At 43.4% G+C, this 18,290-nt stretch overlaps 1 protein-coding gene across 1 annotated transcript; it reads right to left on the minus strand.

The window, feature by feature from the left end:
- Positions 1-2,125: 2,125 nt before the first annotated feature.
- DNAJA2 (DnaJ heat shock protein family (Hsp40) member A2) lies at positions 2,126-17,426 on the minus strand. Its single transcript, XM_070611821.1, has 9 exons — positions 15,903-17,426; positions 14,666-14,725; positions 14,141-14,364; positions 10,999-11,079; positions 10,616-10,749; positions 9,940-10,136; positions 4,752-4,896; positions 4,495-4,622; positions 2,126-3,903 (listed from the first exon to the last, which is right to left on the minus strand). Exons 1-9 carry the CDS (start codon positions 15,978-15,980, stop codon positions 3,712-3,714), a joined length of 1,239 nt encoding a protein of 412 aa, XP_070467922.1. The 5' UTR covers positions 15,981-17,426; the 3' UTR covers positions 2,126-3,711.
- Between the last annotated feature and the right edge of the window lie 864 nt (positions 17,427-18,290).

An 18,290-nucleotide genomic window follows, 5' to 3' on the forward strand; every position in this document is an offset into this window, starting at 1 on the left:
CCACTGAAATCTCACAAGCTTGTAATCTATCATAACATTAATAAAAAAATATATAAATAAAAAAATAGATAAATTGGACTTAATCAAAATTAACAATCTTTGTGCTTCAGCGGACACTGTAAAGAAAGTGAAGACAACCCATGGAATAGGAAAAAATATTTGCAAATCAGATGTCTTGTAGGAGATAAACAACCCGTGGTGCATACATACAATGGAATTTAATTCAGCAATAATAAGAAATGAGCTATCAAACCAGGAAAACATATGGATGAATCTTAAATACATACTGCAAGAGAAAGCCATTCTGAAAAGCTTACATACTACGTGACTCTAATTATATGAAATTCGAGAATAGGCAGAACACTAAGAAGCAGTTGTCACAGGTTCAGGAGGAGACAAGGGAGGAGTTGAATAGGTGAGGCACAAGTGATTTTTTTAGGTGGTGAGACTATTCTGTATGACACTGTAATAGTAGATACACGACACTATGCATTTGTCAAAACAGACTGATGTTACAGCACAGTGACCCTTAATTATGAATATTTTTAAAAGCCATTGGGGGGGGGGGTCCTAGGATGGAATGTGGAGTGCAACAACACAATCTATCACAGACATATGAAACAATCTCACTGAAGGTGGTGAGGGAAAAGGTGCTGAGCTCCATGACTTTGGAAATGGAGTCTGTACAATTAAAGGAAGAGAAACTATATACAGCACTGCACTCTGGTTGGTAACGTTGCTTCCCACGTGGGCCTGGGTTAACAATTCTGATGCCACTGCACATGGATACTGGAACCGAACAACTAAGCGGGTGGTTGGCAGACGGCGGGAGCCAGGTTTCTCAATGTTTCACTGAAATAACACTATACTGATTCATTAATGTAAGTGGGAACGTTAGAAGCAACTTTTATACATGTGCCTTTGTGGTTTTTAACATGCTGCATGTGTGCTGAAGTGTTTCACTGAAATAACACTGTGATACTGTGATAGATAGAATAATGAATATGTATTTGGTCTGCGTCCCAGTTCCTGGCACAGAGCTCCTAAAACCCTAGGGATTTCCAGAATGATGGGGTGCGAGGAGTGTCTTTTTTAATTCATAATAAGCCCTTTTCAACTATATCTGAGTTTATACTAGTGGGATGACTCTTGGAGGATGGGGACTGGTTACCAGAGGAATCAACCAAGGGATAAGAGAGCTGAAACTTCCAGCCCCAGCCCTCCACCTCCAGGAAGGGGGGAGGGGCTGAGAACGAGGCCAATCCCCAGTGGCCAATGACTTAATTAACCATGCCTATGTAAAGGAACTCCCATAAAAACCCTAAACGATGAGGTTTGGAGAGCTTCCGGGTAGGTGAACAGCTCAAGGTGCTGGGAGAGTGACCTGGCAGGGGGCTTGGAAGCTCTGCATCCCTTCCCCCCCGTACCTTGCCCTATGCACCTCTTCCATTTGGCTGTTCTTGAGTCTTATCCTTTACTAAAAAATTGGCAATCTAGTAATTATTTTCCTGAGTTTTATGAGCTACTCTAGTAAATTATTAAATCTGACAAGGGGTTGCGGGTACCCCTGATTTATAACCGGTTGGTTTTAGTACAGGAGACAGCCTGGGGCTTGTGATTGGTGTCTGAAGTTGGGGCATCTTGCGGGACTAAGCAAGCCCTTCACCTGTGGGGCCTGTGCTAACTCCACGTCGTGTCAGACTGTTGAGCAGACGAAACGTTTTTCTTTTAAACATTATACTGGTTCATTCCTGTAACTAGTACTGTTAGAAACAACTTCGACACATGTAATACCCAGAGGGACATTCTGCAAAATATGACCAGTATTCCTCAAAATCATCCAAGTCATCAAAACAAAATCTGAAAACTGTCACAGCCAAGAGGAACATTTTTAAGAAGGCAGATTTAATAGTATATGAATATTTCAATAAAGCTGTTATATAAGATTGTGATTCTACTAAATATGCCTATTCTCTACAGACAGGGGCTCTATTAAGTAGAGCAAGTAGACTGAATGAAGCGACAGATCTTCTCAAGGTTTTACTCCCCTTCCATACGGTTCTCTTTGCTACAGTAAAAAAAACCTGGGTAGAAGGACTGAAAGAAAGACTACACTGAACAACTCTCATGTTTCAGAAACCTTTATTGGGAAGGTTACAAACTTTGTATCGCCACCGCATCTCTTACGCTCAAAGTGGTTGTGGGGCAGTAACCATGGAGACAAAGCTACTCTGCTGCTGAATTTTGCCCAGGCTGGTTGTCAACTACTTTTCGTACAACAGAGGTAGAGTGGACAGGGCAAGGATTTAAACCTCAGGCCTGGGTTAATGCCAGGACACCCTTTTTTTCCATTCAGGTTCTGGGAGACCTAGAAATAAACTACAAGAATTATATTTAAGCTCAGGGACGGCATAATCCATTTTCAGTTTTTAGTTTTCAGTTTCCCCCGATTTGTTCTTTCACAACTGAGGTCTCTTTTCCCTAAAATTAAAGTGTGTTCTAAAAATACCCTGGGAATGAAAAGAAGATAATAGAAGATGGAAAGAAGTGCAACACAACATCCTTTTCATAGTAGTTTTACCTGATTTTTTTCCTATCAGCCTGTCTTACTTTTCTACAAAACATAAGTAATAATCAATGCTTCCCCCAATCTCAAATATTGAACTTAATGGAGACAGAGAATCTTTAACTTAACATTTAATGAAAACAGAGCATTTTAACAGGTTCTATGCAGACATGGTTCTCATGTTGATTTGCTGTTACCTTATTTTTAAAGGGTGGTGGGGAGATACAGAGGCTAGATCAACCTGGCCCAAACGCTCAGGATCCTAACTTACGAGTATATAACTCACATGTCCTTGACTCTACAAGCATCAATTGAAGCCAATAAAGCCTGTTTCTACCAACATATCAAACTTTCTTTTGCCTTTTAAAACTACAGAACGGGCATGTGCCTGCAGCATAAGCTTCAGGCCAATGGGTTTTTAAGGGCTGTTCAAGAACCAGAACTAAGGATACATTCTTCTGCTTAAGGATACATTTTACAGTTCAAAATATGCCTTCTTCTAAAAATGTGACACAAAGAATAATTTACACCAACTGCTTTTTATTATCGAGTTTCAGAAACCTTTCACAAGATGGTAAAAAAAAAAAAAAGAAAAGGAAAGAAAAAGAAAGCTTACAACCACAGCTAATGTTATTTTTTTCCATTGTTCCCAGTCAGCTCCAAACCCATTGTGTGCAAAGCCCATTTTTCCATGCATCTAAATGATAGATACAGGCTATGAAATTCTTTATTCTATTTGTAGCAGCTTATGCAGGTGCAGCCAAACACAAAGCTTCAGGACAAATTGTACACAAACTTTACAATGTGGGATTTGAATTTAAAATATGAAACATAAAATCTACACAAAACTGATAAAAATCAAGCACAGATACCAGGACTGAAACTTATAACCCACGTGTGAAAGGGAGTCTTGTTTCCTTTCAAGTGCTTTATTCTGCTACAGAACAGTCGAAATGAAGATGTAAAGCTTTGTGGTTAGTTTAAATTATACACTCTGTAGATACTATACCAATTTTAAAAGTTACACACAGACCAACAGATGTCCATCAGTTCATCTGGATTGACCAGACACTCCAGCTGGATGGCTGGAGACAAACCAGGCAAACGTGGAAAGAAAATCCACCTGTGCAATTCGTTTGTAGAGTTTACTGATGGGCACATTGCACTCCTGGTCCATGATGGCTGCTGCTTTCTTCATCAGAGCTATCGTTATAGGCTTCACGCCTCTGACCACTTCCTGAGCCCCGAGTGCTATCAAATTCCTGAAGCTCTACCTCCTCTGTGTCTCCAATGATGTTTGGAACTTCTGGTCTAGATGGCAGAAGGTCTTCTAGTTCCTTCATGAAAACAAACAAAAACAAGGCTAGTTGTAAGATATCTTCATCAACTCCCCTTTTGATACAATTGAAGGTGTATGCTTCCTCGAGAGTTTAAATAGATAAGTCTGCACTTTAAGCCAGAGATCACAAACAGATGACCCACAGGCAAAATCTGCAGACATCTTTTATGCAACCCATCTAGTACTCAGAAAACAAAAGAACTGGGGTTAGTTGCCAATATTTAAACATTGGAAAATTTCACAGAAGACATGCCTTCTTGCATGGAACAACCAGGACATGCCAGGCTGGGGAGTCGCCCTGATCTTCAGGTGAGGGATCTGTTCTCCAGGGCGTCCCAATCCTCCCACACCCAGTCCACTGCACTCCTTTTTTTACATGCCCTATTTGGCCCTATAAACATTTATACCAGCAATCCTCATCTTAGTTAAGAACCAGGACAGCCCATTAACCACTCGAATACTAGAAAAGCAAAATGTTATAAATTGTGTGGTCTGATCTCAGCACCAAAAACAAACGGAAAAATGACAAAGAAACACAACCATTATGAAACTTGAAGTCTTCCGCTGCTCAAACTTAGGGAATGCTTACAGAAAGCTTATCTGGGTTGATCCAGTTGTTCTCAGGAAACTGCACATCAAACTTGATGTAAAGATCACCTTTTTCAAAGGGATTACGATACTGTGGCATTCCTTCACCTCGAACTACACGGACACATCCTATTAAGTAAAGAGAAAACTATTAAGAATTTTACCCAAGAAGAAAGATGCTCGATAATATTGAGAGTCGCCTACTATAAAAAATTACAAATGGTAAAAGTCCTGAATCAGACAAAAATCAAGATTTACCTGGTTCAATTACTTTGCCAGGGGGGTATTTCACCACAATCTGACGTCCATCAAGGTGCTTAAATGTGAACTGAAATCCACAGAGTGCTTCAACAAGTCCTATCTTATATGTCATGTGCAAATCATTGCCATCTCTCTGGAACACCTACAAATCAAACACACAAAAACTTTTTTTTTTAAATTATGGAGCCATATTCTTTTGTGCTGTGTTCCCTGAATCAATTTCCAAACCTTAATTCTACCATTCATTGCAAAAGCCAAACTGCCACCACCCTTAATTCTCTAAATTTATGTAAGGAAACCTAGCTAATCTCAAGTAATATGCTAGAAACTTCCATCAGAAAAGCAAGGGAATTGGGAAAACAATGGCTCATAAGGCACAGCTGAGGCTCCAAAAACAGAACGAGGTATATTCTGCAATTAAGGCCCATTTCCTGACCCTGCCTCTGAGCAAAAACGTGTAGCAGGCCAGTGGGATTCCGTAGGTCAGGTTCATCTTAGAGTGCTCCCCAGACATGGTCTTAACAGGGGAAGGGGAGGGTCCAAGTTCAACATAAAAAGCTCAATCAGTAATACTAAGCCAGTAAAAGCTATGATAATTTCTGAAAAACAAAAGTATAGAGTATAGAGGAGGGACTAACATCACCAAATATTGTGCTTCTCTGCTGTGCAAATGCACAACGGTAGCCAGATCACCAAAACACGCACACAGCTGTACTGAAAGATGCATACACATTAAGACACACCACTCTCAAAAGTGAATGTTTTTAGACCAGAAGATTTAGACCAGCACCCACCCTAATCTCATGGCCTCACAATTCCTTCACAAGCACAAGTGTTGGGATTAAAAAAAAAAAAAAAAAAAGCCAAAAACAAAATAACAAGCTTTTTCATGAACTAGTTCAAACTAGTTTTCTTCAGAGGATTAATATTTTCAGTGGTATAAATTAAATAAGATGCCTAAATTTCATCTCGGGCTCAAATTTATTTTACTGGTCATAATAAAACCAAGGAACAACCTTTGACCTCTTACTAGATGAACTTCCATTCTAACCTTTACTATCTTCTATTTTCTACTTTAGACAACCAGTTACATTTGCTGTCTGTTGGAAATTCCATGTAATTCCACTGCTGCCAACAATTTTAAGAGGTGACTTACTTTCAAATGCCTCCCCACAGCCCCAGAAAGAAAAGCAGCTTATTCATTCTCTTATTTGATTCTACAATATCCTTCCAAGGGAGGACCACCTTTGTTCTTAGCAAGTAAACCTAAGCCCAAGGAGGCCAAAGCTAGAGAGTCACAACTTAAGTCCCTTGTCTCCAAATCCAGTGGTCTTTATTTTGAAAATCTCAATTTAATTATATGGCAACATTAAAGACTGAACTGAGTGGTTAAAAAAGGTTTCACCATCAGTTTGATGTACCAACAACTCAAAAACGTCATCTCTACTCTCCTCCAAATAAGCATTACTTCTTAACTTCCTCACTACCCTCCCTCTGCTGCACTGCCAGACATCATTTGATTACTATCCTCAAACTGTTTCAATGATAGATTAATGAAAACACTCACATCCTGTTTATACCATCTTACAATATATTTTACTCTATACTTGAGCAGATTATAAACGTCTCAATTACTTGGTTGTCTTTCTATCTTTCTGCCTTTTATGCCTTGTACAGTATTGTGCATGGAAGGCAAGATTAAACAAAGAAAGAAGTGGCTAAAATGCCAGTTAATAGAAAATCTTGTACGGAGTTACAAATATTTCAACCTACAAGACCCCAAGGCAGAATTCTAGAAATTACTCCTATTTTTTTTAGCAATTTAGGAGACCCTTGCCATTTGTAGCTTCGGCAACATCTGCGAAGAGCCAAGATACACACAGTAATTTATAGCTTTGCTAAGGCAAGAAATTTGACTAGTATACCCTGAGAAAAGCTACTGTAGGAGAGCAAGTCACAACCCAGTGAGGGAATGAATCTAATCAAATCGCCAGAATCTACATCTCAATATGGTTTTATTCTCTACTGGATAATTGATTTTTAAAATTCACTTTATTTGTAGAAATCATCATCAAATGGGAGAAAATTTTAATGTAAACTAAAAAAGTGGTTGACTTGTGATGTAAACACTTTCAGAGGAACCTGAGTCAATGCGATCAAGTACAAAGCAGAACTCTGCCAAATGCTTCTCTATTCAAGAATCCGGGTGATTATACTACAGGGGTGTTTCGTGAAGAGCTCCAGATACATCCTTCATGAATAAAGATCTACAGTATATTATACAGCACGTTAAAAATAGAGGTGCAATGGTATAAGCAAAATAACATAACCTTAGACCACATAGTCAGACCAGTTCATTCTGCCTTGTACATAACAGATACAATATGTATTCATCAGAAATTTAAAAAATAAATTTTTTTTTAAACTGTAGAAGATTTTCTTTCAAGAAAAGCTCACCTGGATGTCTAATATGTAAAATAAATCAACAGAGCAGCACTGAGGACTAAAGCCCTGTCCACTTAGCACCCATCAAAGGATTTTCACAGTGAAAAATGAGGGGCCTTAGATGGCCTGGTCCAACGCCCTCACTTTCATGAACAAGGAAACTGGGATAGAGTCAACGGGACGACTTAAGCTTCCAGTGCAATGGCTGAGCTGTGACCAAAAGTGACTGCTTCTACAGTGCTTCTGACTGCACCTACCTTGTTGGTCCACAGGCATACCTTGCTTCACTGCACTTCGATTTATTGCAATTGAAGGTTTGTGGCAACCCTGCCTTGAGCAAGTCTCTTGGTGCCATTTTTCCAACAGCGTTTGCTCATTTCACATCTGTGTCACAGTTTGGTAATTCTTGCAATATTTCAAACTTTTTATTATTCTATTTGTTACGGTGATCAGTGATCTTTGATGTTACTACTGTAATTGTTTTGGGGTGCCACAAACTGTGCCCATTTAAGACAGTGAACTTAAACCAATAAATGTGTGTGTTGTGACTGCTCCACCAACCCAGCCAAACTGGCCATTCTCGTCTTTCTCCCTCTCCTTGGGCCTTATTCCGAGACATAAAAATACTGAAATTAGGTCAATTAATAACCCTACAATGTTCTCTAAGTGTTCAAGTGAAAGGAAGAGTCCAACGTCTCTCACTTTAAATCAAAAGCTAGAAAGGATTAAGCTTAGTGAGGAAGGCATGTTGAGAGGTGAGACATGCCAAAAGCTGGATGTCTTGTGCCAGTCAGCCAAGTTGTGAGTGTAAAGGAAAAGTTCCTAAAGGAAATTGAAAGTGCCACTCCAGTGAACACACAAATGATAAGAAACAAAACAGTCTTATTACTGATATGGACAAAGTTTTAGTGGTCTGGCTAGACGATTGAACCAGCCACAACATTCCCTTAAGCCAAAGCTTAATCCAGAGCAAGGCCTTCACTCTCTTCAATTCTACGAAGGCTGAGAGAGGTGAGGAAGCTGCAGAAGAAAAACTTGAAGCTGGTAGAGGTTGGTTCATGAGGTTTATGGAAAGAAGCCATCTCCATAACATAGGAGTGCAAGGGGAAGCAGCAAGTTCTCCAGAAGACCTGGCTAAGATCATTAACGAAGGGGCTACACTAAACAGCAGATTTTCATTGTAGATGAAGCAGCCTTATATTGGAAAAAGATGCCACCTACGACTTTCACAGCTGGAGAGAAATCAACGCCTGGCTTCAAACTTTCAAAGGACAGGCCGACTCTCTTGTTAGGGGCTAATGCAGCTGGTGACTTTAAATTGAAGCCAATGCTCATTTACCATTCTGAAAATCTTAGGGCCCTTAAAAATTATGCTAAATCTACTCTGCCTGTGCTTTATACATGGAACAAGAAAGCCTGGATGACAGCACATCTGTTTAAAACATGGTTGACGGAATACTTCCAGCCCACTGTTGAGACCTACTGCTCAGAGAAAAAGATTCCTTTCAAAATATTTCTGCTCAATGACAATGCACCTGGTCACCCAAGCAAGAGCTCTGATGGAGATGGACAATGAGATTAACGTTGTTTTCATGCCTGCTAACACAGCATTCATTCTGCAGCCCATGGATCAAGGAGTAATTTCAACTTTCAAGTCTTATTATTTAAAAAATATATTTTGTAAGGCTACAGCTGCCACAGATAGCGATTCCTCTGGCGGAGATGGGCAAAATAAATTGAAAACCTTCTGGAAAGGAGTCACCATTCTAGATGCCACTAAGAACATTTATGATTCATGAGAAGAGGTCAAAATATGAATATTAACAAGAGTTTGGAAGGAGCTGATTCCAACCCTCATGGATGACTTTGAGGGGTTCAAGACTTCAGTGCAGGAGGTAACTGCAGCTGTGGTGGAAAGAGCCAGGGAACTAGAATTACAAGTGGAGCCTGAAGATGTGACTGAATTGCTGCAAGCTCTTGATAAAATTTTTAACAGGTGAGGAGTTGCTTCTCATGGATGAGCAAAGAAAGTGGTTTCTTGAGATGGAATCTACTCCTGGTGAAGATGCTACAAAGACTTTGTAATGACAACAAACGATTTGGAATATTACATAAACCAGGGTTTGAGTGAGAGAAGCGACTCCAATTTTGAAAGAAGTTCTACTGTGGGTAAAATGCTATCAAACAGCATCAAATGTTCCAGAGAAACTGTTCATGAAAGCAAGAATCAATCAATGTGGCAAACTTCACTGCTGTCTTATTTTAAGAAATTGCCACAGCCACCCCAACCTCCAGCAACCACCACCCTGATCAGTCAGTAGCCATTAACACTGAAGCAAGACTCTCCACCAGCAAAAAGATTACGACTTGCTGAAGGCTCAGATGATGGTTAACATTTTTTAACAATAAAGTATTTTTAAATTAAAATACGTACATTGTTTTCTTACACATTATGCTATTGCATACTTAATAAACTATGGTATAGTGTAAACATAACTTTTATATGCACCAGGAAACCAAACAATTCGTGTGACTCACTTTCTTGCAGTGGTCTGGCACCGAACCTGCATTATCTCTGAAAAAGGCTTGTACTAAATTAACAAGACAATTCTCATGAACTCAGCCCAACTACTTGACAGCTTCATCTATGTCCAGTGTTACTGCATGGAACCCAAAAGATCTAGCCTTAATCTTGCATGCAAGACCTATTTCTGAATAAAACAAACAAAAAGGAAATTACCTCATGTTCTTTCTCTTGTAGCAAAAGAACAATGTCCCCTGGTTCCACTCCTGGGGCCTGGTCTGCTTCCCCAGTGAATGTAATTCTCTGTCCATGTTTCATTCCTTTGTCTACGTGGACTTCAAGAATCTTGACTTCTTTAATCACCTTCTTCCCTTCACATTTTTTACAGCGGTCCTTTTCATTAATTACCTCTCCTGGAAAGAGACGTCATTCAAACTTTCAGCAAGAGTACCATACCGCAGTCTTAAATAAGATAGGTCTTGATAATGCCTTTATTCATTAAATAAACTTTCTGAGCTTCTTTTATTTTTCATTTTTTTGAGGAAGATTAGCCCTGAGCTAACTACTGCCAATCCTCCTCTTTTTGCTGAGGAAGACTGGCCCTGAGCTAACATCCGTTCCCATCTTCCTCTATTTTATATGTGGGAAGCCTATCACAGTGTGGCTTGATAAGCAGTGCTAGGTCTGTACCCGGGATCCAAACTGGTGAACCCCAGGCCGCTGAAGCAAACTGTGTGAACTTAACCGCTACACCACTGGGCCAGCCCCTGGACATTTTTCTTTAATAAAGTGAATACAAACACACTTTAAAAAAGAAAAATTGTAAGCCTCTCCAATTTCTGCATTCCCAATCCATTTCAACATAGAACCAGAGAAGTACTGGCATGCATACCTTCTCCATTACAGTCAGAACACACAGACTGCATCTGTTGTACCATTCCTGGAGCCAGCTGTCTGATCATGATGCGTACACCTCGACCTCGACAAGCACTACACTTCTGAACAGCTCCAGACTTTCCACCTTGGCTAAAGCAATCAAAAGCATAAATTAGATTTTGCCCATAGACCATTCCAAGAAGCCATGACAAACAGGAATTGTGCTTTTCACCTTCGTTTTCAACTCGATGAATGGTACTTAAACTGGCTTTCAGAGGTATCACAAAATGTTCTTTGCTGGGTAGTTAGTTCTAAATCATGAACAATTTTCACCTGGTATAGACTAAATGTGCCACTGAAAGAACAGATAAAATTTATATCATAAACCAAAACACTTACCCATTGCATGCACTACAGAGTACATTCTTGCTAAGTTGTAGTTTCGTTGTTTTGCCATTATACAGATCTTCTAAAGATACTCTGGGGAAAAAAGAATGAGGTTCAATCACATTTTGCCAAGTTCTCTTAAATACAAAACATAAATGACAGCTGATACAGCAATTTCACTATAATCTGCTAAAACAAAGAATTAAAAAACACCTTATACTGTCAACTTGACTAAGGTTTTATTTTGTGGCTCAAATCAGCAGAAACATTTCATGGCTACGGACAGTATATATGGTGCTCAAAGCCAGAACCTACAGGATCAGGCCAACAATTTGCTGTACTACATTTTCTGACAAAGCTGATAATTGCACAAATTCAAGCTTCACAATCTTCTTCTCGCCTCAGGCAGGAGCCCTCCACGTAATCCAACCCTCTGAAAAAGGTACAATTATTATCCCCATTTTACAAGACAAAACTGAGCATAGGGAGGTTAAGTAACTTGCTCAAGATCACACAGGCTTCTGGCTCCAGAGTCCATGCTCTATGAGGCCCTGCTCTCTCCAAGGACAATTTAGAAAGGCCACAAAGTTATATTACAAGTATAGGAGGCATTTAGATTGCATACGTCTCAAAAACAAGTGGCCTTGTCTACAGTATGACAGAGAGGAGGAAAAGAACAGGTTTTCAATAACAAGCATACAATAAGTTTTAGACGTCTGAAGAACTCACTGAATTATAAGCAAAATTGTCTATCTGAACAACTTTTACCAAATTTTCAAAGGGGTTTATGACCCAAAAAAGTTGAGTTAAAAAGCCTATTAAACATATACAACTGATAAAACCCAACTCACCTTTATTCATATAACATATCTGAATTACAGGACCAATCATTTCCAAACTAACCTCAAAAAAGATCTATGTCTATCAAAAGTCTCACAAATACTATTCATTCAAGATCTCGCAGCAACGTATTTAATTTGGTTTTACCCTTCTCATTGTGTTTTAAAATCTTCTTTAGTAGTAAGATTTTACTTTAAAATAGAGAAACAAAAAATAGTTAAAAGTATTTTGCAAACCCACTAACTATTTTGTAATATTCAAACTTTCTCAAAATTGTTATTTTTTTTTTTAAAAGATTTTATTTTTTCCTTTTTCTCCCAAAGCCCCCCCCCGTACATAGTTGTATATTCTTCGTTGTGGGTCCTTCTAGTTGTGGCATGTGGGACGCTGCCTCAGCGTGGTTTGATGAGCAGTGCCATGTCCGCGCCCAGGATTCGAACCAACGAAACACTGGGCCGCCTGCAGCGGAGCACGCGAACTTAACCACTCGGCCACGGGGCCAGCCCCTCAAAATTGTTATTTTAAGCTAAAACTTTTATACATTCTAGGTATCATAAGAACAAGAACACTTATGGACAAAATATTACCAACATTTCCAAATAATGACATATCAACAGTTTAACCTTAGACAAAAACAATTGGTTGCATCTGTCTTTTATACTCCTAGTAAGAACCTTTAACCAAATCATTTACAGAAAATACCTAAGTCTTTTACCACTTACATACTAAATTACAACTAGTATGCAAAAGCATTATCTAAGAGGCCAGAAAAATCCTCATTTCAACAAACATGGCCAAGGGAGGAAAAATGAGGTGAACAGTCTGGCAAAGCTGGCATTCTTCACCAGTGGGGCTAAACTGGCACAATACTCTACAAGGCAATTTAGTTGTATTTATCGGCCTTAAAACACTGATGCCTGCCTGAGAATCTCTGCCAAGAAGAGACAAAACTGGATATAAAGATACTCAAAGCAGCAATATTACAGAAAAAAACTGGCAACATCAGAAGCACACAGAAAAGGTGAATGATTAAATAAATCATGGAATGGAATACTGTAAAGCCACCCAAAATGAAAGGTAACAACAGGGAAATTTTAAATAATGTTAAAAAGAAACCTTATTTACTGTACCATATGAAAAAACTTTTAAGGAGAACATGAAGAATTACAAGGTACAGCAAACACTCTCTCAATCCTATTTACTTCTTAGACCATTTCTATATCAAAGAAAAACAAAAGAACTAACCCACACAGCATGAGTACCACTCTTGGAATGATATCCAAATGATAATTTATTTCTGAGGGTAAACTCTTAAAATACAAACAAATTTAAGAATGAGACTCAAACAATGTAACTAACATTATGCTTTAGGTTCCTCTAATCTCAAATGTATAAACTAGATAATAGGAAATTATTTTAAATAGACACTTGATCTTCAGTCTTTGGCATTTGCTAGTAAAATCATCACTGGTTCATGAAAAAATTAACAGGATAAAAGACCTCACAAATTTTGCAAAGTGAAATAGCTATTTTCATACTGTAGAGGGCTCAGGGGTTTGCAGTCTAAGATCAAGGTCAGATGCTACTCATATGCTGGCAGGTTCACGTCAGGCTTGAAGCCAGCAAGCTCCATGGAAACCAATTTAGGAGAGTTCACATTGAGGATCAAGTAATGACTGACTGTAACATGTAAACAAACTAGCCAGACAGTCACTCGCTCTGTAAGTTTTTAAATAAAAAGTAACTAGCGGGACCTGCCCAGCGGTGCAGCAGTTGCCTTGGCACATTCCACTTCAGTGGCCCAACCCAAGGTTTGCCGGTTTGGATGGGGGGTGGGGTGGGCAGACCTCGCACGGCTTGACAAGCCATGCTGTGGTAGGTGTCCCACATATAAAGTAGAGGAAGATGGGCACGGACGTTCCTTGGACCAGTCTTCCTCAGCAAAAAGAGGAGGATTGGCAGTAGACGTTAGCTCAGGGCTGATCTTCCTCAAAAATAAAATAACGTGGAAGATTTAAACACGTCAAAGAAAAGAAACTTCATAAATGAAATTTTAAATCAAATGGTAACAAGTAGCCTCAGAAGCATATAACAAAACCATCTTCCTACTTAGCAAAAATGCCAATAATCTTTCAAGATCTGTAGCAAAATACAAACATCAAATTCAACTTAGTCACCCAATGAGGACAATAAGACAAACAGAAGATTTTTTCCTATGAAGAATAGAACATTGTTAATGTCCTTCTCTTTTACTGAGTATTACTACTTGAAAACACAGTACTTAGTATTTTTTAAAAAAGAAAAAGATATTTACTTGAGTGGATGCATCATGTCTTCCCCTCTTCTTCTGCCATTTCGACTTCTACTCTGATTGCCCATGAAGCCAAACAATCCCCCACCAAAAATGTGAGAGAAAATGTCATCCATGCCGCCACCGCCGCCGCTACCTTCCCGAAGACCTTGCTCTCCATATCTGTCATATAACTCGCGCTTCTCAGGATTTGACAGTACTTCATACGCAAAACTTATTTCTTTAAACTATAAAGAAAAAGGAAAAAAGAAAACACCTGAATTTTCAAATAAAAAAGCGTGAGGAAAGGCTACAAGCATCTAGAACCCACTTAATTCCAATGAAAGCTACAAGCCCCCTTTGGTTTGATTCTGCTTATTTCCCACCCACCAGCGCCCAGAATGTCAGTATTCCCATCACAAGACCAAAATAATCTTGACATAAAAATTTGGCTCTGTGCACAGAGATGGACTTTTCTCACAGTTCTTTTTTCAAGGAGGGCAATTTAAGTTGAAACCTGAAACTTCATGGAACAAAATCTCAACTTACTTTGTCACCAGCATTTGGATTCTTATCAGGGTGGTATTCCTTGGCTAACTTCCTGTAGGCCTGTAGGAACGATGATAAGAAAAGGTTAGATACAAAGACCGGCTTAGAGCTCTGAGAGGACTAACCGAACCTCCACTTTTCTCAGCAGCAGTATTCTAAAATCATAACCTTCCAAAGATACCTTTTATTCCCTGCGATTGGCATCCTTCCATCTCAATACTGTTTGCTCACTACTTTAATATAATAAGGCAGACAGCAGTTACACTTGAAAATTGGTTACATTCAAATCCGATACAAACAACGTAACAGTTTTCCCTGTGGAAACATTGACACATTCCGCATCTTCACCATCGTCCAAGGTTTCCGACGGCCAGCAACTAGACCAAGACGGCGCCACGAGCTCCGAGTAAGCGGCTGCAGCTTCGCAGAGCGCCGAGCCTTCCCACCCACACGGAGCGCAGGGCCCCTCGCCGCGCGGGACCGCCCCTGCCCGCCCGCTGACTGCGCCATCGGGCCGCACGACAAGCCCCAGGCCGGTTCCGCGTGCACACGGCGGGCGACCCGCGCCGGCAGCCGCGGCCCCGGGCCGCGCGGCGCTCGCGGACACGCCGATTGCATAAGGCGGCCCCGCACTTCCGGCCGGCTCACAGGAAGTCCACCGCACGCTCGGCCGCCCGGCCCGCCGCCCGGGGAGCGCGCTCGTTCCTCTCACTTTCGAACCCGGGTCAGCCGAGCGCCGGGAGGACGCTGGGGCTCGGCCGGCCGCCTCCAGCGCTCCGAAGCCCGAGCCGAGAGAGGCGCAGCGCGGCGGGCAGCCAGGCCGGGCCGCCGTGCTCCTCAGTCGGCGGGCGCTCGGCCGGCCCGGGCTCACCGCGGCGCCGGCCCGCGGGCGGTGCAGGCGCAGGGCCACCCGGGCGCCGGCGGAGGCGGCCCCAACCCGGCGCGGACGCCGCGGCCTGACCTGTTTTTCCAGGGTGGTGACCTCGGCCGGGCGCGCCCGGCGCCCGCGGGGGCAGGAAGGAAGCGTTCTCGTCGTGTCTGCGCAGGGGTGGGTTTTATCTGCTGCATCGGCCGCGGGCGGGCGGGGCCGGGGGCCCAAGGTCAGCCCGGGCCGGCGTGCGCGGCCCCGCGGGCCGGTCTCGCCGCCGCCGCCGCCCCCAGCCCGGGCCCGGAGCGGCCGCCCCCGCCGCGCAGGCCCGCGTCCCTCACAGCCCCTAGCCAGCGCGCTCCCCAGTACCTTCTTCAGCTCGTTCTCGCTGGCGCCGGGCGGGACGCCCAGGATGTCGTACAGCTTCGTGTCGGCTACGTTCGCCATGGCGGCCGGCCGGGCAGCGCTCGGGCAGGGGAGCGGCGGAGCGGACGGAGCGCAGCCGGGCCCACAGCGGCGTCGGCAGCGGCGCAGGCCGAGGGAGACGGCGAGGGGGAAGCGCGGGCGGGGCTGAACTTTGACCCGGCGCACGGCACGCCGTGACGTCGCTGCGCGGACACGCCCCCGAGCTCCAGGCCCGGGCCGTCGGGGTCGTGGGCGGCGCCGGAGACCTGGGCCCTCGGGGTCGCGGGCCGGGCAGGGCCGGGCCGGAGCACTTGAGGGCGCCCTGTGCGCGGCGCTCGCGTGGACTTGCGCTCTCCAGAGGCGTTTCTGGCGGGCGCCCGGGGGTGAAGAAGCGGCCCCGTCGGTCCGTTCGAGGCCGGCGGGAGAGAACGTCGGCCGGGCTCCTGCAGGAGGCCCGCTCGGCCCGCCGGGGTCTTGCTCGGAGATTGAGACGCCGTCGGCGCACCTTCTGGGGCCGGCTCCCTCGGGGCTTACGAAGAGAAACAGCAGCGGGGGGCGGGGTGTTCTGTGTTAGCGTATTTGCATACTTATTACCCCCAAGAGCACGACAGTGAGCCGCATCTTGCGCGCCGTGCTCCCTCTGTCCTCAGGTGTCTCTCTAACAGAGGCCTTTCAAGGCGTCGTCACAGCATCGCAGGTGACGAGGCGAACCCCGTCGTCGATCTCCCAGGCCGCGGCTAGGCCTGGTCCGGGGTCTGCGGCGTGCGCCTCCGCGCCGAGGCAGCCGCCGCCCGGGAGCGGCTCGCTGGACGGCTGCGCGGTTGGCCACCGTCGGCGGGCCCGCGGGCGCCAGGCCGGCCGAGCCCCCGGGTGACGTTCGCTTCGGACCTCGCTCGCTGCGCCCCGACCGCGGTCGCCGATGCGCAGACGCCTGGGCGGGCGAGGGGGGTCGCAAAGGACAAGCCTGGTGCCTGCCTCCCGCCCTCCCAGGACCCGCGGGGACAGCGGGCTGAGAGGTGCTGGTCCTGCGGGCCTGAGCCGGCGGGGAGGGCTCCGGCGCGCGCGTCTCCCAGCACTCTCCTTTGGCGTTCCTGCAGACCTGGTTGTGCAGGGCCTGGAGTACCATGCCAACAAGTTTGAAATGTATTCTGGACACCCTGGGGAGGAGTTGATGTGGAGTTGCCTCTGCCGCCTCACTCTTCCCCTTTCCTCCAGCTCTGTGGCAAAAGCCGCTCTTTTGTGAAGTCTCCCTTGATTCCACAACCTGGTGAACGCTGCTCCGGGCCGCTGCCTTTTGTAGACAGGTCCAGCGTGCAGTTTGAATGGTATTTTGGTGTGAGTCTGAACTTCCTTAACAGGCTGTAGGTGCCTTAGGGGAAATACCACCTTCTGTGCCCCACAACGTCTGGTTTTGAATGCAGTCAAGGCCTCAATAATTTCCGTTTCCCCGCTTCCTTTTGACGTTTTGACATGTTCCTAAGAGGCAGCATCAAGTTGTGGTGGCGTTAGATTGTGTGGGTGGCCTGGCTCTGCCATTGAGTAACAGTGTGACCTTGAACAAGGTACTTAACTTTCCTGAGGCTGTTTCCTCACGTGTAAAATGGGATTTAATCGTATTTATATCATTGACTTGTTCTGAGAATTAAAAGAGTTAATACATATAAAGTACTTAGCACAGGAGCTAAAACCAAGTATTAGCAGTTGCTTTTTGCCTGTTTGCCTATAGGCTGTCTCCACATCGCTATTCATTGTCTTTACTCATTTAAATTACTGGCTTTTCTAGTGGGATTCCCCAGCTTCCTCCACGGCCTGTGTGGAATGCCCTCAGTCTTTCCTCCTGATCTCACCTGTCCAGATGTCCCTGCTTGACAATTTCCATACTCTCTTCTTCCTCCATCGGTTCCTGCTCCACATGAGAATATGAACTGAAAACTTTGTCTTCATTGCAACCTTCAGATAGTTTCTCTTATTTTTATCTTATTTCTTTCTGCCCATAAAGAGTCAAAAAGAGCTGGACTTTTCTGTCTGTTCCAGTTTTACTCAATTTTTTTCTTTTTTTTTTTGCAAAGGGAGAAAAGAAAATCCTCACTTGGTTCGATTTTAGCTTTTGATATTCTAGTAAACAGTAGCTGGGTAAATTCCCTCCCTAGCTTTAAATTATTTTTTACCTGACTACATCAGTCACCACAGTTCATATTTTTATTTTGTTTTCATTTATAACATTTTCTCCACTTCTGAATGTTAACTGTAGTCAGCATTGTTATTTGCTAATTTTATAGGTCAACAAGATATTTTAGAACAGTTCTGTGTGATTCAACTGATAGATGCTCTCCTCCCTATCATCACATGTTG

This window comes from Equus przewalskii, chromosome 3 (assembly GCF_037783145.1).
Source record: "Equus przewalskii isolate Varuska chromosome 3, EquPr2, whole genome shotgun sequence".
Taxonomy (NCBI): domain Eukaryota; kingdom Metazoa; phylum Chordata; class Mammalia; order Perissodactyla; family Equidae; genus Equus; species Equus przewalskii.